Consider the following 25,477-nt stretch of genomic DNA (forward strand, 5'->3'; position numbering starts at 1 on the left):
GTGATGAAAGGGAAAAACCCACAACCAAGATTACTCTACCCATCAGGGTCTCATTCAGATTCAACGAATAAATTAAAACCTTTACACACAAGCAAAATCAAAGAGAATTCAGCACCACAAAAGCATCTTTACAACAAATGCTAAGGAACTTCTCTAGACAGGAAACACAAGAGAAGGAAAAGACCTACATTAACAAACCCAAAACAATTAAGACAATGGTAAAAGGAACATACATATCGATAATTACCTTAAATGTAAATGGATTAAATGCTCCAACCAAAATACATAGACTGGATAAATGGATACAAAAACAAGACCCATATATATGTTATCTACAAGAGACACACTTCAGACCTAGGGACACATACAGACTGAAAGTGAGGGAAGGGAAAAAGATATTACATGCAAATGGAAATCAAAAGAAAGCTGGAGCAGCAATTCTTATATAACACAAAATAGACTTTAAAATAAAGACTATTACAACAACAAAGAAGAACACTATATAATGACAAAGGGATCAATCCAAAAAGAAGATATAACAATTGTAAATATTGATGCACCGAACATAAGAGCACCTCAATACATAAGGCAAATGCTAACAGCCATAAATGGGGGAATCAACAGTAACACAACCATAGTAGGGGACTTTAACACCCCCCCTTTCACCAATGGACAGATCATCCAAAATGAAAATAAATAAGGACACACAAGCTTTAAATGATACATTAAACAAGATGGTCTTAATTGATATTTATAGGACATTCCATCCAAAACCAACAGAATAGATTTTCTACTCAAGTGCTTACAGAACATTCTCCAGGATAGATCATATCTTGGGTCACAATTCAAGCCTTGGTAAATTTAAGAAAATTGAAATCATATCAAGTATCTTTTCTGACCACAATGTTATGAGACTAGATAACAATTACAGGGGAAAAAAACTGTAACAAAATACAAACATATGGAGGCTAAACAATACACTACTATATAACCAAGAGATCACTGAAGAAAAGGGGAAATAAAAAATACCAAGAAATAAATGAAAATGAAAACACGACAACCCAAAACCTATGGGATGCAGCAAAAGAAGTTCTATGGGGGAAGTTTATAGCAATAAAAACCTACCTCAAGAAACAAGAAACATTTCAAATAAAGAACCTAAGCTTACACCTAAAGCAATTAGAGAAAGAAGAACAAAAGAACCCCAAAGTTTGCAGAAGGAAAAAAATCATAAAGATCAGATCATAAATAAATGAAAAATAAATGAAGGAAACAATAGCAAAGATCAATAAAAGTAAAAGCTGGTTCTTTGAGAAGATAAACAAAATTGATAAACCATTAGCCAGACTCATCAAGAAAAACAGGGAGAAGACTCAAATCAACAGAATTAGAAATGAAAAGGGAAAACTAACAACTGACACTGCAGAAATACAAAGGATCACGAGGGATTACTACAAGCAACTATATGCCAATAAAAGGGACAACCTGGAAGAAATTGACAAATTCTTACAAAACCACAACCTTCCGAGACTGAACCAGGAAAAAATAGAAAATATAAACAGACCAATCACAAGGACTGAAATTGAAACTGTGATTAAAAATCTTGCACCAAACAAAAACCTGGGACCAGATGGCTTCACAGTCGAATTCTATCAAACATTTAGAGAAGAGCTAACACCTATACTTCTCAAACTCTTCCAAAATATAGCAGAGGGAGGAACACTCCCAAACTCATTCTACAAGGCCACCATCACCCTGATACCAAAACCACACAAAACTGTTACAAAGAAAGGATTCTTCAATATATGCAAATCAATCATGGTGATACACCATATAACAAATTGAAGGATAAAAACCATATGATCATCTCAATAGATGCATAAAAAGCTTTCAACAAAATTCAAAAGCCATTTAGGCTAAAAGCTCTTCAGAAGGTAGGCATACAGAGAACTCACCTCAACATAATAAAGGCCATATATGACAAATGCACACCCAACAGCATTCTCAATGATGAAAAACTGAAACCATTTCATCTAAAATCAGAAACACGACAAGGATGCCCACTCTCACCACTATTATTCAACATGGATTTGGAAGTTTTAGCCACAGCAATCAGAGAAGAAAAAGACATAAAATGAATCCAAATCAGAAGATAAGGAGCAAAACTGTCACTGCTTGTAGATGACATGGTACTCTACATAGAGAATCCTAAAGATGATACCAGAAAACTACTAGAGCTAATCAATGAATTTGGTAAAGTAGCAGGATACAACATTAATGCACAGAAGTCTCTTGTGTTCCTATACACTAATGATGAAAAATCTGAAAGAAAAATTAAGGAAACACTCCCATTTACCATTGTAATAAAAAGAATGAAATACCTAGGAATAAAGCTACGTAAGGAGACCAAAGACCTGTATGCAGAAAACTATATGTCACTGATGAAAGAAATTAAAGAAGATACAAACAGATGGAGAAATATACCATGTTCTTGGATTGAAAGTATCAACATTGTGAAAATACTATACTGCCCAAAGCAATCTACACTTTCAATGCAATCCCTATCAAACTGCCAATGGCATTTTCACAGAACTAGAATAAAAAATTTCACAATTTGTTTGGAAACACAAAATACCCCGAATAGCCAAAGCAATCTTCAGAAAGAAAAATGGAGGTGGAGGAATCAGGCTCCCTGACTTTAGACTATACTACAAAGCTACAGTAATCAAGACAGTGTGGTACTGGCACAAAAATAGAAATATAGATCAATGGAACAGGATAGAAAGCCCAGAGATAAACCCACGCACATATGGTCACCTTATCTTTGACAAAGGAGGCAAAAATATACAATGGAGAGAAGACAGCCTGTTCAATAAGTGGTGCCAGGAAAACTGGATAGCTACATGTAAAAGAATGAAATTAGATCACTCCCTAACACCATACACAAAAATAAACTCAAAATGGATTAAAGACCTAAATGTAAGGCCAGACACTATAAAACTCTTAGAGGAAAACATAGGCAGAACACTCTTTGACATAAATCACAGCAAGGTCCTTTTGTACCCACCTCCTTAAGAAAGGGAAATAAAATCAAAAATAAATAAGTGGGACTTAATGAAACTTAAAATCTTTTGCACAACAAAGGAAACCTTAAACAAGATGAAAAGACAACACTCAGAATGGGAGAAAATATTTGCAAATGAAGCAACTGACAAAGGATTCATCTCCAAAATATACAAGCAGCTCATGCAACTCATTATCAAGAAAACAAAAAACCCAATCCAAAAATGGGCAGAAGACCTAAATAGATATTTCTGCAGTGAAGATATACAGATTTCCAACAAACACATGAAAGGATGCTCAACATCCCTAATCATTAGAGCAATGCAAACAAAAATCACAATGAGGTATCACCTCACACTGGTCAGAATGGACATCATCAAAAAATCTACAAACAATAAATGCTGGAGAGGGTGTGGAGAAAAGGGAACCCTCTTGCACTGTTGGTGGGGATGTAAATTGATACAGCCACTATGGAGAACAGTATGGAGGTTCCTTAAAAAACTAAAAATAGAACTACCATATGACCCAGCAATCCCACTACTGGGCATATACCCTGAGAATACCATAATTCAAAAAGTGTCATATACCACAATGTTCATTGCAGTTCTATTTACAATAGCCAGGACATAGAAACAACCTAAGTGTCCATCAACAGATGAATGGATAAAGAAGATGTGGCACATATATACAATGGAATATTACTCAGCCATAAAAAGAAACGAAATTGAGTTATTTGTAGTGAGGTGGATGGACCTAGAATGTGTCTTACAGAGTGAAGTAAGTCAAAAAGAGAAAAACAAATACTGTATGCTAACACATATATATATATGGAATCTAAAGAAAAAAAAGAATGGTTCTTTAGAACCTATGGGCAGGACAGGAATAAAAATTCAGACGTAGAGAATGGACTTGAGGACAGGGAGAGTGGGAAGCGTAAGCTGGGATGAACTGAGAGAGTGGCATGGGCATATATACACTACCAAATGTAAAATAGATAGCTAGTGGGAAGCAACTGCAGAGCACAGGGAGATGAGCTCAGTGCTTTGTGACCACCTAGATGGGTGGGTTAGGGAGGGTGGGAGAGAGGGAGATGCAAGAGGTAGGGGATATGGGGATATATGTATACGTATAGCTGATTCACTTTGTTATACATCTGCAACTAACACAACAATGTAAAGCAATTATACCTCAATAAAGATGTTAAATAAAAAAGCACTCATCAAAGTGGGTATAAAGGTAACACATCTCAACATAATAAAGGCCACTTACGACAAACCCACATTCAGCCTAATGCTCAATGGTGAAAAGCCAAATGCCTTCCTGCTAAATTCAGGAAAAAGACAAATATGCTTCTCTTTAACATAGTATTGGAAGTCCTAGCCACAGCAATCAGAAAAGAAAAAGAAATAAAAGGTATCCAAATTAGAAGGAGACAGGTAAAACTGTCACTATTTGCAGATGACATGATATTTTATTTAGAGAACTCTAAAGTTTACACCTCAAAACTATTAGACCTAATAAAGGAATTCATCAAGGTTGCAGGATACAAGATTAATATACAGAAATCTATTGCATTTTTAAACACTAATGATGAAATATCAGGAAGAGAAAGTAAGAAAAAAAAAAACCTTGTTAAAAATCTCATCTAAAAAGAAACCTAGGAATAATCTTAACTAAGGGAGGAGAAAGACCTATATAATGAAAACTATAAAAATTAATGAAGGAAATTGAAGGTCGTTCAAAGAAATTGAAAGATATTCTGTGCTTTTGGATTGGAAGAATTAATATTATTAAAATGGCCATACTACTGAAAGCAACCTACAGACTTACTACAATCCCTATCAAAATAGCCACGATATTTTTCACAGAATTAGAACAAATAATTCTAAAATTTATATGGAACCACAAAAGACCCCAAGTTGCCAAAGCAGTCTTGAGAAAAAAGAACAAAGATGGAGGTATAACCCTACCAGACTTCAAACTATACTACAAAACTACAGTAATCAGAACAGTGTGATATTGGCACAAAAACAGACACATAGATCAATGGAACTGACTAGAAGCCCCAGAGATAAACCTACTCACCTACAGTCAATTTATGACAAAGGAGCAAGAATATACAATGGAGAAAAGACAGTCTCTTCAACAAGTGATGCTGGGAAAACTGGACAGCCACATGTGAAACAATGAAATTACAGCACTCCCGCACACCATATATAAAAATGAACTTAAAATGGTTTAAAGACCTAAACGTAAGACATGACACCATAAAACTGCTAGAAGAGAACATAGGCCAAACATTTTCAGACATAAATCATAGTAATATTTTCTTAAATCAGTCTCCCAAGACAAAAATAAATTAATTAATAAAAACAAAAATAGGGCTTCCCTGGTGGCACAGTGGTTGAGAGCCCACCTGCCAATGCAGGGGCCGCGGGTTCATGCCCCGGTCCGGGAGGATCCCACATGCCGTGGAGTGGCTGGGCCCGTGAGCCATGGCCACTGAGCCTGCACGTCCGGAGCCTGTGCTCCACAACGGGAGAGGCCACAACAGTGAGAGGCCCGCGTACCGCAAAAAATAAATAAATAAATAGGACCTAATCAAACTTAAAAGCTTTTGCACAACAAAATGAAAAGACAACCTACAGAATGGGAGAAAATATTTACAAATGATGGTACTAACAAGGGATTAATATCCAAAATACACAAACAGCTCGTACAACTGAATATTAAAAAAAAAAAAATCCAATAAAAAAAATTGGCAGAAGACTTAAATAGACATTTTTCCAAAGAAGACATACAGATAGCTAACACGCACATGAAAAGAAACTCAATATCAATAACTATTAGAGAAATGCAAATCAAAACCATAATGAGAATCACCTCACACCTGCCAGAATGGCTGTCATCAAAAAGTCTACAAATAAAAAATGTTGGCCAGGATGTGGAGAAAAGGGAACACTTGTACACTGTCGGTGGGACTATAAAATGGTACAGCTACAAACTACTCCTGTATAGCACAGAGAATTATACCCATTATTTGTAATAACCTATAATGGAATATAATCTGTAAAGATATTGAATCTCTAAGTTGTACTCCTGAAACTAACACAATACTGTAAAACAACTGTATTTCAATGAAATACATATATATAAAATAATAGCTTTGGACAATATGTAACAACACTGATAGTATTTATAATATAAAATTACATAAAAGAAATATAAAATGACGTTTACTATGAGCACAAAAATGTAAAACTACATATTACATATGGGAGAAGGCCAGAAGGGAATACAGGTAAATGCCAGTAGATAGTAATAATTGTTGTAAAATCATTTTTCCCCTTCAATTTCCAAATTTTTAACAATTTATTTACTTTGGCTTGTTAATAGTAAAAACAGTAATCAGTTCATGACAGATGAACTGGTCATGTCAGATAATTCAGTCTGACAATATACTACATTTAATCCATATCAGATCTTATGTGCTATTTTATAATAAAAGAACTGAGAATTCATTCAAGGTTTTCTGGGATTTGAGATTCAAAGCCATGCTATATTTAGATAAGGGAATGAGAAATGGAGTGAAGAAATGGGGGAGGCTGTGTGAAACATTGTTTACTTTTTCTATGAAGAAAACTAGCATATTAGAAAAATTTATTCATCTTTAACTTGGCAGTTTTGTTTCTCCTATGTCATTTAAAATGTATAAACAATTTATTCCTCTCACTTGGAGGCCTCAAGTAGCAAAGGGGTGGAATTCCTCAGTGAGGAACGGGGGAAAGCAGCATCAAGAAGTATCCTGCAGAGTTCCAGGGCTGCAGCTACAAGAGGAGGTTCAGAATCCCAAACATAAGGGTCAGGGTGCCACCAGAATGAAGTCTGCTTTCTCTATTTTTTGTTGTTTATTCCCTCTATTATAGGATGATTGTTAAAAGAGAGCAAAATCAGAGCTGGGGAGGATGGCATAGTAGAAAAACTCTGAGCTCACCTCCTCCCACGGAAACACCAAAATGATAACAATTTATAGAGCAACTATCAGTAAGAAAGAATTGAAGGCAGAAAAGATCTTCTACAACTAAAGATATGAAAAAGCAACCACAAGATGGATAAGAGGGGTGGAGATGCAGTATCCCCTGTGTGGGCAACCACAAATGGAGGATAATTACAATTGCAGTGGTTCCCCACAAAGAACAAGAAGTCTGAGCCCCACATCAGGCCCCCCAGCTGCACCAGGAAGATGAGTCCCCAGAAGGCCAGTGGGGCTTACCTTCAGGAGAGTCAGAGAGCTGTGGAATATAGAGTCTCCACTCTTAAAAGGCATGCACAAAACCTCACACGCTCCAGGATCCAGGGCAGAAGCAGTAATTTGAAAGGAGCCTGTGTCAGACAGACCTGCAGATCTTGGAGAGCCTCCTGGAGAGGAAGGAGGTAACTGGAGCTTACCCTGGGGACATAGATGTGGGTGGAAGAGATTTTGGGGATCTCACTCTACCATGAGGACATTGGTGCTGGCAAGCATCACTTTGGAATCCTCCTTCCAGCTTATAAGCACCAGGACCCAGTCTCAACCACCAGCCTATTGACACTAGTACTGGGATGCCTCAGGCCAAGCAACCAGCTGGGTGCGGACACATCCCCACCCACCAGCAGACCCACTGCCTTAGGACCTTCCAGCCACCGAAGGACACAACACCACCCACGAGAGGGCACAGAACATGGACCCATGCATCAGCATACCAGCACTAGCCCCAAGACCACCGTGGACTGTTGGGACCCAGCCCCACTCACCAGCAGACCAACACCAGCTCCAGGACACCCAGGCCTTAGAGCCAGAGACATTGGTAAGCAGCTCCACTAAAAAACTGAGAGCCAGCACTTACCCCAGAATGCCCACGACCCTGTCCCTGCCCACCAATAAGCCGACACCAGCTTTGGAACAGCTTGGGCCCCTCAGCTAGCCACACCAGGATTTGGACCCACCTACCAAAGAGCTGACACCAGCTCCAGAACCCCCTGGGCTCTGTAGCCAGAGACCCCAGGATCCAGCTTGGCCAACCAGCAGACTGACACCAACTCTGGGACCCCCAGAGTCCTGAAGCCAGAGACCCCAGCACCCTGGTATACCCACTAGCAGTCTGGCACCAGCCCTGGGACACACTCCCCTAAGCCCCACCCACCAGCAGGATGATACCAGCTCCAGGAGCCCCACAAGCCCAGCTCAGCCCACCAATAGGCTGACACTAGATCCAGGACCCTTGACCTTTTTTTTTTCTTTAAGAGAAGTAAACCTCTATTTTCTTGTTTCACAAATAAACCTGGCTGAGTTGGTTGCTTTTTGATGATTAGTCAAAGAGAACAACTCCCATATCTTCATCTGGCTCCTCTGGCCCTCCATTTGCTTCAACTTTGGCTGTGGCTGTGGTAGCAGTAGGAGCAGCAGTGGTTTCAGCACTAGCCCTGCAACCATTTGGGCTCCGCAGCCAGCCACTTTGTGACACAGCCCCACCCATCAGCTGCCAGAATCCTTTGCAAAAGGCAGGGCCTGGCAACCAGCCAGACCAGGGGCCAGCCACCCACCAGATGACCCACAGTAGTCAGCCCATCACAACAGAAGGACCCACACAGCCCACATAGGGGGCAACCCTAGAGTAGTTAGCTCTGGTGACCAGAGGGGAGTGCCCTGCTGAGACATATAGAACATTTCCTCCATAAGGCCACTTCTCCAAGATACAAAAATGTAACCATTCTATCTAATGCATAGAAATAAAAATAGAGAATTAGGTAAAATAAGGTGACAGAGGAACATGTTCCAAATGATGGAATAAAATAAAACACCAGAAGAACAAAGCAAAGTGGAGATAAACAATCTACCTGATAGAGTTTCCATGGAAATGACCATAAAGATGCTCAACAAATTCAGAAGAATGGATAAACACAGTGAGAAGTTTACCACAAACTTAGAAAATATAAAGAAAAACCAAAGAGAGCTGAAGGATACAATAACTTAAATAAAAAATACACCAGAAAGAGTTTTGCAGCAGATTAGATGAGACAGAGGAACAGATCAGTGAACTGGAAAAGTAATGAGAATCATGCAAGCTGAGCAGAAAAAAGAAAAATTTATTAATGGAACAGTTTAAGAGACTTCTGGGACAACATCAAGCATACTAACAAACATTCACGTTATAGGGGTCCCAGAAGAAGAAGGAAAGAGAAAGGGGCAGAGAACTTATTTGAAGACAACTGCTGAAAACATTTCTAACCTGGGAAAGGAAACAGACATCCAGGTCCAGGAAGCACAGAAAGTTCCAAATAGGATCAACCCAAAGTGATCTACACCAAGATACATTATAAGTAAAATTACAAAAATTAAAGATAAGGAGAGAGTAATAAAAACAGCAAGGGAAAATAACTAGTAATGTACGAGGAAACTCCCATAAGGCTATCAGCTGATTTTTCAGCAGAAACTGCAGTCCAGAAGGGAGTGACTTGATATATTCAAAGTGATGAAAGGGAAAAATCTACAACCAACTATACTGTACTTGGCAAGGCTTTCATTCACATTTGATGAAGAGATCAAAAGATTTACAGACAAGCAAAATCTAAAAGAGTTTAGTACCAGCAAACCACCTTTAAGGGACTTCTCTAAGCAGAAAAGAAAAGGCCACAATGAGAAATATAAAAATTACCAAAGGAAAAATCTTATTGGCAAAGGCAAGTATACAGTTAAGGTAGTAGATCAACCACTTATAAAGATAGTAGGAGTTTACAAAAGCAGTAATATCATCTATGTCTGCAGTAAGTAGTTAAGGGGTACACAAAACAAAAGGATGTAAAATCTGATGTCAAAAACAGCAAATGTTGGGCTTCCCTGGTGGCACAGTGGTTGAGAGTCTGCCTGCCAATGCAGGGGACACGGGTTCATGACCCAGTCAGGGAAGATCCCACATGCTGCAGAGCGGCTGGGCCCGTGAGTCATGGCCGCTGAGCCTGCACATCCGGAGCCTGTGCTCCGCAACGGGAGAGGCCACAACAGTAAGAGGCCCGCATACCACACACACACACACACACACACACACACACACACAAAAAAAACAGTAAATGTTGAAAGGGAGTAAAAATGCAGGGTTGTTAAAAAGCATTCAGGGCTTCCCTGGTGGCACAGTGGTTGAGAGTCCGCCTGCAGATGCAGGGGACATGAGTTCGTGCCCCGGTCTGGGAAGATCCCACATGCCGCGGAGCAGCTGTGCCCGTGAAGCCATGGCTGCTGGGCCTGCGCATCCAGAGCCTGTGCTCTGTAATGGGAGAGGCCACAACAGTGAGAGGCCCGCGTACCGCAAAAAAAAAAAAAAAAAAGCATTCAAACTTAAGAAATCAGTAACTTAAAATAAGCATGTATAAATATATATACAGATTGATGAACATTTAGCCAAACTCATCAAGAAAAAAAGAGAGAGAGCACAAATCAATAAAATCAGAAATGAAAAGGAAGAAGTTACAGAAATACAAAAGATCATAAGAGGGCTTCCCTGTTGGCACAGTGGTTGAGAGTCTGCCTGCCAATGCAGGGGACACGGGTTTGTGCCCCAGTCAGGGAAGATCCCACATGCTGCAGAGCGGCTAGGCCCATGAGCCATGGCTGCTGAGCCTGCGCATCCGGAGCCTGTGCTCTGCAACGGGAGAGGCCACAACAGTGAGAGGCCCGTGTACCACACACAAAAAAAAAGGATCATAAGAGATTACTACAAACAATGAAATGGGCAACCTGGAAGAAATGGACAAATTCCTATAAATGTACAACCTCTAAAGACTGAATCAGGAAGAAATAAAAAATATGAACAGATAAATTATCAGTAATGAAACTGAATTAGCAATTTTTAAAAACTCCCAACAAACAATGATTCATGACCAGATGGCTTCATGGGTCAATTCTACCAAACATTTAAAGAAGCATTAACATCTACCCTTCTCAAGCTCTTCTTAAAAACTGAAGAGGAAGGAACACTTCTGAACTTTTTCTACAAAGCCAGCATCACCCTAATACCAAAACTAGACAAAGATACCTTCTTTTTTTAAAAGAAGAAAATTACAAGCCAATATCACTGATGAATATAGATGCAAAAATCCTCAACAGAATATTACAAACAGAATTCAACAATACATTAAAAGGATCATACATGATGATCAAATGAGTTTTATCCCAGGGGTGCAAGGATGCCCATTATCCACAAATCAAAGTGATATACCACATTAAAAAATTGTAGAACAAAAATCATCTTATCACCTTGATAGATGCAGAAAAAGCTTTTGACAAAATTCAACATCTATTCATGATAAAAAAAAAACTCTGAAACAAGTGAGTATAGAGGGAACATACATCAACATAATAAAGGCCACATATGACAAGCCCACTGTTAACATCATACTCGATGGTGAAAAGCTGAGAGCATTTCCTCTAAGATCAGGAAAAAGATAAGGATGTCCATTCTAGCCTCTTTTATTCAGCAAAATATTGGAAGTCATAGCTACAGCAATTAGACAAGAAAAAGAAATAAAAGAAATCCAAATTGGAAAGGAAGAAGGAAAACTGTCACTGCAGATGACATGACACAATACATAGAAAATCCTAAATACACCACCAAAAAACTACTCGAGCTCATCAATGAATTTGGTAAAGTTGCAGGATATAAAATTAATATATAGAAATCTGTTCATTTCTTTATACTAACAACAAATTATCAGAAAGAGAAAGCAAGAAAACAATCCCATTTACAACTGCATCAAAAAGAATAAAATATCTAGGAATAACTCTAAACAAGAAGGTAAAACTATAAGATGTTGATGAAAGATATTCAAGATGACAAAAACAAATGGAAAGGTATATTGTGCTCAGGGATTGGAAGAATTAATATTGTTAAAATGACCATACTACCCAAAGCAATCTACAGATTCAGTGCAATCCCTATCAAAATACCAATAGTATTTTTCATAGAACTTGAACAAATAATTCTAAAATTTGTATGGAAACATAAAAGATCCCAAATAGCCAAAACAATCTTTAAAAAGAGCAAAACTGTAGGTATCACACTCCCTGATTTCAAACTATACTACAAATCTACAGCAATCAAAACAGCATACACAAAAGATACATAAAAGATACAAAAAAGATATATAGCTCAATGAAACAGAAGAGATAGCCCACAATGGACCCACACTTACATGGGCAATTAATCTATGACAAAAGAGTCAAGAATATACAACAGGGAAAAGACAGGCTCTTCAATAAATAGTATTGGGAAAACTGGACAGCTACCTACAAAATAACCAAACTAGACTACTTTCTCACAACATATACAAAAACAAATTCAAAATGAATTAAAAGCTAAATGTAAGACACGAAATCATAAAACTTCTAGAAGAAAACATAGGCAGTATGCTCTTTGACATCTGTCTTACCAATATTTTGGGGGATGTGTCTCCTCAGAGAAGGGAAACAAAAGCAAAAAAAAATGTACACATCAAATTAAAAACCTTTTCCACAGTGAAGGAATCTATCAGCAAAACAAAAAGTCCGTCTACTTAATGGGAGAAGATATTTGCAAATGGTATATCAAAATAAGGGATTAATATCCAAAATATAGAAAGAACACATACAGCTCAACATCAAAAGAAAAAAACAGAAAACAAAAAACAACCAATTAAAAACATGGGCAGAGTACCTGAATAAACAATTTTACAAATAAGACATATAGATGGTCAATAGACACATGAAAAGATGCTTAGCATGACTCATCATCAGGGAAATGCAAATCAAAACCACAATGAGATATCATCTCAGACCTGTCAGAATGGTTATCATCAAAAAATCTATAAATATCAAACCTTGGCAAGGATGTAGAGAAAAGGGAACCCTCATACACTGTTGGTGGGAATGTAAAATGATGCAGACACTACAGAAAACAGTATGGAGGCTCCTTTAAAAATTAAAAATAGAACTACTATATGATAACGCAATTCCACTCCTGGGAATAAATCTGGAAAAAATGAAAACACTAATTTGAAAAGACATATGCACTCCTATGTTCATTGCAGCATTAGTTACAATGGTCAATGTATCCTGCATCTGTGGAATACATGAATAGACAACGAATCATCCCAAATTGAGGAGGTGGACTTTGAGAGCAAGATTTATGACTTTTTCTCCTTCTCCTCTTTTTGTGAGTTTGTATGTTATGCTTCTGTGTGAGATTTTTTCTGTATAGCTTTGCTTCCACCATTTGTCCTATCCATCCGTTTTTTGTTTTGTTTTGTTTTGTTTTCAATGTTTTTTCTTAATAATTATTTTTTTATTTTAATAACTTTATTATATTTTATCTCACTTTATTTTATTTTACTTTATCTTCTTTCTTTCTTTCTTTCTTCTTTCTTTCTTTCTACTTCTACTAATTCTTTCTTTCTACTTTTTCTCCCTTGTATTCTGAGTCATGTGGATGAAAGGCTCTTGGTGCTGCAGCCAGGAGTCACTGCTGTGCCACTGAGGTGTGAGAGCCAACTTCAGGACACTGGTCCACAAGAGACTCCCAGCTCCACATAATATCAAATGGTGAAAATCTCCCAGATATCTCCATCTCAACACCAGCACCCAGCTTCACTCAATGGCCAGCAAGCTACAGTGTTGGACATTCTATGCCAAACAAGTAGCAACAAAGGAACACAACCCCACTCATTTGCAGAGAGGCTGCCTAAAATCATAAGTCCACAGACACCCCAAAACACACCACCAGACGTGGACCTGCCCACCAGAAAGACAAGATCCAGCCTCATCCACTGGAACACAGGCACTAGTCCCCTCAACCAGGAAGCCTACACAGCCCACTGAAACAACCTGAGCCACTGGGGACAGACACCAAAAAGAACAGGAACTACGAGCCTGCAGCCTGCAAAAAGGAGACCTCAAACACAGTAAGATAAGCAAAATGAGAAGACAGAAAAACACACAGCAGATGAAGGAGCAAGATAAAAACCCACCAGACCTAACAAATGAAGAGGAAATAGGCAGGCTACCTGAAAAAGAATTCAGAATAACGATAGTAAAGATGATCCAAAATCTTGGAAATAGAATAGACAAAATGCAAGAAACATTTAACAAGGACCTAGAAGAAATAAATATGAAAAAAGCAACGATGAACAACACAATAAATGAAATGAAAAATACTCTAGATGGGATCAATAGCAGAATAACTGAGGCAGAAGAACGGATAAGTGATCTGGAAGATAAAAGAGTTGAAATAACTACTACAGAGTAGAATAAAGAAAATAGAATGAAAAGAACTGAGGACAGTCTCAGAGACCTCTGGGACAAAATTAAATGCACCAACATTCGAATTATAGGGGTTCCAGAAGAAGAAGAGAAAAAGAAAGGGACTGAGAAAATATTTGAAGAGATTATAGTTGAAAACTTCCCTTATATGGGAAAGGAAATAGTTAATCAAATCCAGGAGGCACAGAGAGTCCATACAAAATAAATCCAAGGAGAAATACGCCAAGACACATATTAATCAAACTGTCAAAAATTAAATACAAAGAAAACATATTAAAAGCAGCAAGGGAAAAACAACAAATAACACACAAGGGAATCCCCATAAGGTTAACAGCTGACCTTTCAGCAGAAACACTGCAAGCCAGAAGGGGCTGGAAGGAAATATTTAAAGTGATGAAGGAGAAAACTCTGCAACAAGGATTACTCTACCCAGCAAGGATTTCATTCAGATTTGATGGAGAAATTAAAACCTTTACAGACAAGCAAAAGCTGAGAGAGTTCAGCACCACCACACCAGCTTTACAACAACTGCTAAAGGAATTTCTCTAGGCAAGAAACACAAGAGAAGGAAAAGACCTATAATAACGAATCCAAAACAACTAAGAAACCGGGAATAGGAACATACATATCGATAATTACCTTAAATGTAAGTGGACTAAATACTCCCACCAAAAGACACAGATTGGCTGAATGGATTCAAAAACAAGACCCATATATTTGCTGCCTACAAGAGACCCACTTCACACATAGAGACACATAGAGACTGAAAGTAAGGGGATGGAAAAAGATATTTCATGCAAATGAAAACCAAAAGAAAGCTGGAGTAGCAATTCTCATATCAGACAAAATAGACTTTAAAATAAAGACTTTAGAAGAGACAAAGAAGGACACTACATAATGATCAAGGGATCGATCCAAGAAGAAGATATAACAATTGTAAATATTTATGCACCCAACATAGGAGTACCTCAATACATAAGGCAAATACTAACAGCCATAAAAGGGGAAATTGAAAGTAACAGGGGACTTAAACACCCCACTTTCACCAATGGACAGATCATCCAAAATGAAAATAAATAAGGAAACACAAGCTTTAAAGATTACATTAAACAAGATGGACTTAATTGATATTTATATGACATTCCATCCAAAAACAACATAATACACATTTTTCTCAAGTGCTCATGGAACATTCTCCAGGATAGATCATACCTTGGGTCACAAATCAAGCCTTGGTAAATTTAAGAAAATTGAAATTGTATCAAGTATTTTTCCGACCACAACGCTGTGAGACTAGATATCAATTACAGGAAAAGATCCATAAAAAATACAAACACATGGAAGCTAAACAATACACTACTTAATAATGAAGTGATCACTGAAGAAATCAAAGAGGAAATTAAAAAATACCTAGAAACAAATGACAATGGAGACACGATGACCCAAAATCTATGGGATGCAGCAAAAGCAGTTCTAAGACGGAAGTTTATAGCAATACAATCCTACCTTAAGTAAAAGGGAAACATCTCGAATAAACCACCTAAGCTTGCACCTAAAGGAATTAGAGAAAGAAGAACAAAAAAAACCCAAAGTTAGCAGAAGGAAAGAAATCATAAAACTCATATCAGAAATAAATGAAAAAGAAATGAATGAAACAATAGCAAAGATCAATAAAACTAAAAGCTGGTTCTTTGAGCAGATAAACAAAATTGATAAACCATTAGCCAGACTCATCAAGAAAAAACGGGAGAAGTCTCAAATCAAAATAATTAGAAATGAGAAAGGAGAAGTAACTGACACTGCAGAAAGACAAAAGATCATGAGCAATTACGACAAGCAACTCTGTGATAATAAAATGGACAACCTGGAAGAAACGGACAAATTCTTAGAAATGCACAACCTTCTGAGACTGAACCAGGAAGAAATAGAAAATATGAACAGACCAATCACAAGCACTGAAATTGAATCTGTGATTTTACAACTTACAACAAACAAAAGTCCAGGACCAGATGGCTTCATAGGTGAATTCTATCAAAAATTTGGAGAAGAGCTAACACCTATCCTTCTCAAACTCTTCCAAAATATAGCAGAGGGAGGAACACTCCCAAACTCATCCTACAAGGCCACCATCACCCTGATACCAAAACCAGACAAGGATGTCACAAAAAAAGAAAACTACAGGCCAATATCACTGATGAACAAAGATGCAAAAATCCTCAACAAAATACTAGCAAACAGAATCCAACAGCACATTAAAAGGATGATACACCTTGGTCAAGTGGGGTTTATTGCAGGAAAGCAAGGATACTTCAATATACGCAAATCAATCAACGTGATACACCATATTAACAAATTGAAGGAGAAAAACCATATGATCCTCTCAACAGACGCCGAGAAAGCTTTCGACAAAATTCAACATCCATTTATTATAAAAACCCTGCAGAAAGTAGGCATAGAGGGAACTTTCCTCAACATAATAAAGGCCATATATGACAAACCCACATCTAATATCGTCCTCAATGGTGAAAAACTGAAAGCATTTCCACTAAGATCAGGAACAAGACAAGGTTGCCCACTCTCACGACTCTTATTTAACATAGTTTTGGAAGTTTTAGCCACAGCAATCAGAGAAGTAAAGGAAATAAAATGAATCTAAATCAGAAAAGAAGAAGTAAAGCTGTCACTGTTTGCAGATGACATGATACTATACATAGAGAATCCTAAAGATGCTACCAGAAAACTACTAGAGCTAATCAATGAATTTGGTAAAGTAGCAGGATACAAAATTAATGCACAGAAATCTCTGGCATTCCTATACACTAATGATGAAAAATCTGAAAGTGAAATCAAGAAAACACTCCCATTTACCATTGCAACACAAAGAATAAAATACCTAGGAATAAACCTACCTAAGGAGACAAAAGACCTGTATGCAGAAAATTATAAGACACTGCTGAAAGAAATTAAAGATGATACAAATAGATGGAGAGATATACCATGTTCTTGGATTGGAAGAATCAACATTGTGAAAATGACTCTACTACCCAAAGCAATCTACAGATTCAATGCAATCCCTATCAAACTACCACTGGCATTATTCACAGAACTAGAACAAAAAATTTCACACTTTGTATGGAAACACAAAAGACCCCGAAAGCCAAAGCAATCTTGAGAACGAAAAATGGAGCTGGAGGAATCAGGCTCCCTGACTTCAGACTATACTACAAAGCTACAGTAATCAAGACAGTATGGTACTGGCACAAAAACAGAAAGATAGATCAATGGAACAGGATAGAAAGCCCAGAGATAAACCCACGCACATATGGTCACCTTATCTTTGATAAAGAAGGCAGGAATGTACAGTGGAGAAAGACAGCCTCTTCAATAAGTGGTGCTGGGAAAACTGGACAGGTACATGTAAAAGTATGAGATTAGATCACTCCCTAATACCATACACAAAAATAAGCTCAAAATGGATTAAAGACCTAAATGTAAGGCCAGAAACTAGCAAACTCTTAGAGGAAAACATAGGCAGAACACTCTATAACATAAATCACAGCAAGATCCTTTTTGACCCAATTCCTAGAGAAATGGAAATAAAAACAAAAATAAACAAATGGGACCTAATGAAACTTAAAAGCTTTTGCATAGCAAAGGAAACCATAAACAAGACCAAAAGACAACCCTCAGAATGGGAGAAAATATTTGCAAATGAAGCAACTGACAAAGGATTAATCTCCAAAATTTATATGCAGCTCAATAACAAAAAAACAAACAACCCAATCCAAAAATGGGCAGAAGACCTAAATAGACATTTCTCCAAAGCAGATATACAGACTGCCAACAAATACATGAAAGAATGCTCAACATCATTAATCATTAGAGAAATGCAAATCAAAACTACAATGAGATATCCTCTCACACCAGTCAGAATGGCCATCATCAAAAAATCTAGAAACAATAAATGTTGGAGAGGGTGTGGAGGAAAGGGAACCCTCTTGCACTGTTGGTGGGAATGTAAATTGATACAGCCACTGTGGAGAACAGTATGCAGGTTCCTTAAAAAACTACAAATAGAACTACCATATGACCCAGCAATCCCACTACTGGGCATATACCCTGAGAAAACCATAATTCAAAAAGAGTCATGTACCAAAATGTTCATTGCAGCTCTATTTACAATAGCCCAGAGATGGAAACAACCTAAGTGTCCATCATCAGATGAATGGATAAAGAACATGTGGCACATGTTTACAATGGAATATTACTCAGCCATATAAAGAAACAAAATTGAGTATTTGTAGTGAGGTGGATGGAGCTAGAGTCTGTCATACAGAGTGAAGTAAGTCAGAAAGAGAAAGACAAATACCATATGCTAACACATATATATGGAATTTAAGGGAAAAAATGTCATGAAGAACCTAGGGGTAGGACAGGAATAAAGACACAGACCTACTGGAGAACGGACTTGAGGATATGGGGAGGGGAAAGAGTAAGCTGTGACAAAGCGAGAGAGAGGCATGGACATATATACACTACCAAACATAAGGTAGATAGCTAGTTGGAAGCAGCCACATAGCACAGCGAGATCAGCTCGGTGCTTTGTGACCGCCTGGAGGGGTGGGATAGGTAGGGTGGGAGGGAGGGAGACGCAAGAAGAAAGAGATATGGGAACATATGTATATGTATAACTGATTCACTTTTTATAAAGCAGAAACTAACACACCATTGTAAAGCAATTATATTCCAATAAAGATGTAAAAATAAATAAATAAATAAAAATAAAAGGAGATTCAAATCTATTTAAAAAAAAAAAGATATGGAAGCAACCTAAGTGCCCAAAAATAGGTGACTGAAAAAGGAAGATGTGGTGTGTATGTATATATACAGATATATATATACAATGGAATATTACTCAGCCATAAAAAAGAATGAAGTACTGCCAATTGCAGCAACATGGTTGGACCTAGAGGGTATTATGCTAAGTGAAATAAGTCAGACAGAGAAAGACCAATACTGTATGATTTCACTTATATGTGGAGTCTGAAAAACAAAACAAATGAACAAATATAACTAAACAGAAAAAGAGTCACAGATAGAACAAAGTGTTAGTTGTCAGACGGAGGGGTGTGGAGAGAAGAGAGAAACAGGTGAGAGAGATTAAGAGGTACAGCTTCCACTTACAAAATAAATGAGTCACAGTATTAAATGTACAGCATGGGGATTACAGTCAATAACTAAGTAATATCTTTGTATGGTGACAGATCGTAACTAGACTTGTGGTGATCATTTTGAAATATATAGAAATATTGAATCACTATGTTGTGGATGAGGAACTAACATGGTGTGGTAGGTCAACTATACTTCAAAAAATAAACAAACTCAGAAAAGATCAGATTTGTGGTTACCAGAGTCAGGGGCTTAGGGAGGGGGAATTGGATGAAGATAGTCAAAAAGTATGAACTTCCAGTTACAAGATAAATAAGTGCTAGGGATGTAATATACAACACAATGACTATAGTTAACACTGCTGCATGTTGTATATGAAAGTTGTTGAGAATGAGTCCTAAGAGCTCTCATTACAAGGACAACAATTTTTTTCTATTTCTTTAATGTTGTATCTATATGAGATGACAGATGTTCACTAAACTTATTGTGGTAATCATTTCATGATGTATGTAAGTCAAATTATCGTGCTGTACACCTTTAACCTGCACAGTGTTATATGTCAATTTATCTCAATAAAACTGTAAGTATAAAAAGAAGATAAAATCATGACTGCCATACATATGTGACATGAACACATATCAAATATTTTATTTAACTCATTAATTACAGGAAACCAATAAGAAAAAGAAACCACACATATATAGGCAATTAGAAATGTTGAACTGAATTAAAAACTCAGTGTAAAACTGGACAATTCATTCCATCAGACACACTTCAAATGTACTTCTTGGGATGAGAATCATTTGCATTGTCATCAGTTTTCGGATCAGTTGTAAACAATGAGAAGATATAGATAACCTAGGAGGGCTCCATACATAGTTTTCTATAGAAAACACCAGTCATATTTTTGGTCCATTTAGCCTTTCACAATTTTTCTCTCCTCCTCTCCTCTACCTTTGTGGCAGGCAGCCTCTTACATGCCCCCAGTGATCCACTCCAGGTGTTCACACCCTTGTGTGATCCCATCCCCTTCAGTATGGGCCCACACAGCAAAAGTGATGGGGAGTTACGTCTGTGATTAGGTTACAAAGAACTGTCTCTCATGCTTGCCCCGATGGAGCAGGCCTCCTGGCAAGGGACTGAGAACCTCAGTCCATCTGCCCGGGGGTACCTGAGCCCAGCCAACAATCACACAGATGAGTTTGGAAGCAGACCTTGCCCACTTGAACCGTGGTCAGCCAGCCCCAGCTGACCACTTGTTCTCAGCCTGTAAAAGACCCTGAGCAGAGGATCCAGCTAAGCCATGCCCAGATGCCTGACTCACAAAACTGTGAGAAAATAAACATGTGTTGTTTTAAGATTCTGAATTTTGGAGTTTGTTGCATGGCACTAGATAACTTAACACACTCTTCCTTCCTGCTTTCTGTGTACCTATACCCTGATTTTAATAGCTCTAAGAAAATACTTACACAGGTGATGTAACTGATCTTATTTCTATTTTTATTATCTTTTGGATTTACATTAGCCGCATTTTAGAAGTAGCATTCATTCAAAACAGGTCAGGAAAGTGATCTATTGCTGGAAAGATTCTTGCAGAATATCTGGAAATTTTTCCCACAAAAAATGTGAGAGAACTATGCTCAAGAAAACCCAGTATTTGTAAATTCCACATTCACAAGATAAAATTGTTTTAAACTCACCTCCACTTCGCGAGGAATGAACCAAAATTCTGGTCCACAGGAGCCCAGCAGCTCTGCCCAGGGCCCCCACTGGGGTAGGGGTTCAGGGAGTCTGCCTTGCTGTCTCCCTGCTGTGGCCTATGGTTGCTGGTGTTGAGTCCCACCAGTCCCGGCCCTCCCAAGCCAGCAGTCATGGGAGCTGATGTCTGATGTATCTCTATCTCCAGCATACCAGAAGTCAGCCTGCCATCTTTGTTCTCTAGGTGCATGTTTCTGTTGCCACTCTTCTCACTAGAGTCAGCCAGAAAGAAACAACTGTTGATAAAAAGCAAACTGTGAATATCATTTTTATCTTGGGAAATTCATACTACTGAATGGTACAGTAGAAACACTTCTTATAACAAGGCCCTTCCCATGTCTCAGCATCTAATATATGGAAAAAATTGTATGTTCATCTCCAAGAACGAACATTTTAGCACATTTCACACTAGCAGTAACCTAACTATTCAACAACAGAGCATTAGTTAGGTAAATTGTGATATGTGCATAGTAGGAAATACTATGCAAACATAAATATCCTCTAGAGATACTGACATTGGGAAATGTTTAAAATATAGTAAATGCCATTGATACACTGGGATATATCTCTTGAAATAAATATGTACCTAGAATATACATAGAACAGAAAACCAAAAAGACACAGCCTCTAAAGTATGGCTACCTTTGTGTGGCAGAGGTACAGATGATTCAGGCTTTCTTCTTTGTCTAGGCTACAGCTTTAATGATATTTGCATCTAGAAAATTAATACTCTTGCAATGAGAAAATAATAATACCTATTACAAAAATGAGAAAAATCACTATACTTGCAAGGTTATGGTGTCCTGCTTTTGGGATTATGTTTTAACCCGTTACCGTTTTATTTGTTTACATTTGGGTGAAGTGAGTACAATTCATGGGTCCACCACTCCTTGTCACCCAATTCACAGAGGCTCGCAATGCCCCATGATCACAAATTCTGGAGGACCCAGGATGTGTGGGAGTCCAAGCAGGTACAAGGTCAGTGTGTTATGTCTACAACTGAGTAAGTGGGGGCGGGGGGTGCTCACAGCCCAAAAGCCCACACTTTCTGATGGAACAAGAATTTACTTTAAATACAGAAAGGCAACAGCTTTTGAAGAAACACAAATGACCAAGGAAGTCCTACTATTTTCTTATTGCTATGATTTCCCTACTTTAACCCACAACTTACATTGAAAAGATGATTTACTCATCAGTAAGAAGGTGGCAGAGAGTGTTGATAGAATGTACTTGTATCAAAAGACAAAACAAAAATATTAGAGTTAGTTTCACACAATGTTTCCATCACCTGGTAAGAATAAACTCCATATGCACATTTGAACTACACGAAAATACAACTTGTGTGACTTCCGTGATTCCACCTACAAGTTAAATGCTCTCATATTTGTATTTTAAACTGATGTTGCACAATATACAGATGAACAATAAAATGTATGCTAATAATTTAAATTTTTAATTTTTCTTTACTTAGAATACCAATTTAAAACACCATGACAAGTCAAGAGACTGTGGAAGAAAAGAAAATCTTTTATATTGTAGGACTGTTAACGGCACTTTTTCCTGCTTTTTGAACAAGGGACCCCACATTTTCATCACACACTGGGTCCCACTCTCTCCCTTTAACAGAGTTATTCTCTTAGCTCTCCACTGCCGTCTTCTCCCCTCCCTAACGTACTCCAGCTGCCATTGGAATACACCACCCAACCTTTACTACACTGACTACTGTCTTCCTGGCCAGGTCCCCCCTTCATTCTTCAACGATTTGGGCCCCAGCTTAAGGTCTCTCTCTCTCTCTCCCCATCCCTCCCACCCACTGCTACACGTGCTGTTATTTTTTGGCTTCACCATCTACACCCTGGGCTCTCAGTTTTGTGAGTGTCTCTCCAGCACTTGCCTGCTCCCATGTCAGCCAACACGTCCTCACTCCCCTTTCCCAGTTGAGATTCTGTGGTCCAGCAAACACCCTCCTTTTATTTGCCTCCTCTTACATTCTGTCAAGTTCACAAGATATATGAGTTTTCTATTACTGCATAATAAATTACCACAAAATAAGTAGCTTAAAATAATACACATTTATAATCTCAGAGTTTTGGTGGCTCAGGGGTCGCCGTGGCAGGCTTAGGTGGGTCTTCTGCTTAGGCTCTCAAGTGTCATTGCACTGGGAATCAGCTTCCAAGATCACTCAGTGCTGACAGAATTCACTTCCCAGTGGCTGCAGGACTGAGGACCCAGCTGCTTGCTGGTTGTCGGCTGGAGACCACCCTCACTTCCTACAGGCTTCCTGCAGCTCTTTGCCATGTGAATCCCAACAGGTCTGTTCACTTCATCAAGGAACAGCAAGAGTCTCCAGAGCGAGCCAACTAACAAGGAAGAATTTCATGTAATGTAGCCGTCAAAGAGTAACATCCCATCCATCACCCTTGCCATATTCTATTGGTTGGAAGCCAGTTAAAGGTCCCACCCTCACTCCAGGGCAGGGGATCATCACACAAGAGTGTGAACACCAGACAGTGGGGATCATGGGGGCCACCCTGGAGTCTATCTGTCACGTGGCAAGACCCCAAACCTGACTTGCCCACTCTGAACCTCCACTTAAGTGGCTGAATGTGGCCAAGGAGAACCCTGGGTGCTGCTGCTGGTCTCACCTGGCCTCCACATGCAGGGTTCTCAGTGGGTCCCAGCACTGCCCAGCAATCCTACTGCATCTCCCAAGTCAATTTTCACTCCTGCTCTCCTCCACCTCCCTCCCTAAATCCCTATATACCTTCCCTCCTTTCTAGTCTCAGCTACTGAATTTGCCTCTTTCTTCCTTCACTGATGGAATCAGCCAGGGTCCAAGAAGGAAATGGAAGCTGCTCTGAGTACACAACCACAGAAGCTGGTTACATGGGAGGTAGACATGCTGAGAAGCTAACCAGAGGCTGAAGTACCCAGCCTTCCAAGGACATGCTTGCCTGTAGCCCTACTGGGTACAATGGAGCCCACCCACTCTCACCTGTTCAGACTGCTACGTTACATTTTTTCCTCCTTCTCTCCAAAATCATTCAGGATAGCATGCAAACATACTATCAACACTAAAAAAGTACATCTCAGGACATATGCTCCCAGGAACATAGAGTAGAATTACTTTTCCCTCTTCTTCCTGCTAAGTACAATGAAAAACCTGACATTTTATATAAAACCATAAGAAGACTCTGAAAGGTGGAAAGAAGGTGGCAAACAAGTTAGGGACCCAAGAAATGACACAGCAGTGAGGCTGTGTCCTTGGATTTTTATCATGTCTCATATATCCCAGACAGGGTGCTGAAGATGTCAGCAACCTGAAAACACCAACAGATGTAGACCAAAAAAGCCCCAAGAAAAGTCTGCCCTCTCCAAAGGAATATGAATGTGGCAGCCTAGTAGGATAGAAAACTTTTAGACACTACTCTACTGAAGCCAAACACTGTAGACCCACATTTATCCAGACAGCAAAGGCCAAGTGGTGAGCCTAAACTCCCAGCCTCACCAGGCTGTAATAAGGGGCCCGGTCCCCCATTCCCACTGAGGTGGTCAGAGAAGGAAAATAGGGAGCTGGGACATTCATCCCTGCTGGGTGCTAGGGAGTCCAACCTCCTCCTTATGCACACTCCCCACCATGTAGGTGGAGACCAAGAGTGGGGAACCTGAACTTCAGCCCCACCTTGCAGTAAGAGAAACACCTCCTTGGTGAGGTGTCAGAGCAGGCCAAGTAGACAAAACGAACATTCACCACTGCAGTAGTGAGGCCATGTCACAACTGTGTCACTGGAGGCCACATGAGGAGCAGTAATGAGGTGACCTTATCCCTCCCATCCAGGAAGGTATCAGCAGAGGCCCAGTAGGGAGCCAGATCTCCCACACCACCACCCAGAAATAACAAGGAATCCTTCCCTACCATGATATCAACTGAGGCCAAGTGGGGAACTTGGATTTCTAATCCCACCTGGCAGCAATGAGGCAGTACTAGGCCCTTCTGCTGGAATGGTGTCAGAGGAAACCAGCTAAACAGAAAGTTTAAATAGGAATTAGAGCCTCATAATACTTGAAATGTGCAAATTTCAATCAAAATCCCCCATTACAGTGATAACCAAGGAAATATCAACTTGGAAGAAAATAGATGAGAACACTAAGACAACAGGG

At 38.8% G+C, this 25,477-nt stretch overlaps 1 protein-coding gene across 3 annotated transcripts in view; it reads right to left on the bottom strand.

Annotated features, from left to right (window-relative positions):
- OCA2 (OCA2 melanosomal transmembrane protein) overlaps window positions 1-25,477 on the bottom strand; it is a 271,619-nt gene that overhangs the window by 227,438 nt on the left and 18,704 nt on the right. For 2 of the 3 annotated variants that reach the window (XM_029225951.1, XM_029225952.1), the window contains exon 2: window positions 21,259-21,552. In XM_029225951.1, the coding sequence (XP_029081784.1) occupies window positions 21,259-21,506 (248 nt within the window). In that variant the 5' untranslated portion in view covers window positions 21,507-21,552. The remainder of the gene's footprint in view (window positions 1-21,258; window positions 21,553-25,477) is intronic. The other variant, XM_029225950.1, reaches the window with a different exon arrangement.

This window comes from Monodon monoceros, unplaced genomic scaffold, assembly GCF_005190385.1.
Source record: "Monodon monoceros isolate NGI ecotype Baffin Bay Population unplaced genomic scaffold, NGI_Narwhal_1 Super_Scaffold_16, whole genome shotgun sequence".
Taxonomy (NCBI): Eukaryota; Metazoa; Chordata; class Mammalia; order Artiodactyla; family Monodontidae; genus Monodon; species Monodon monoceros.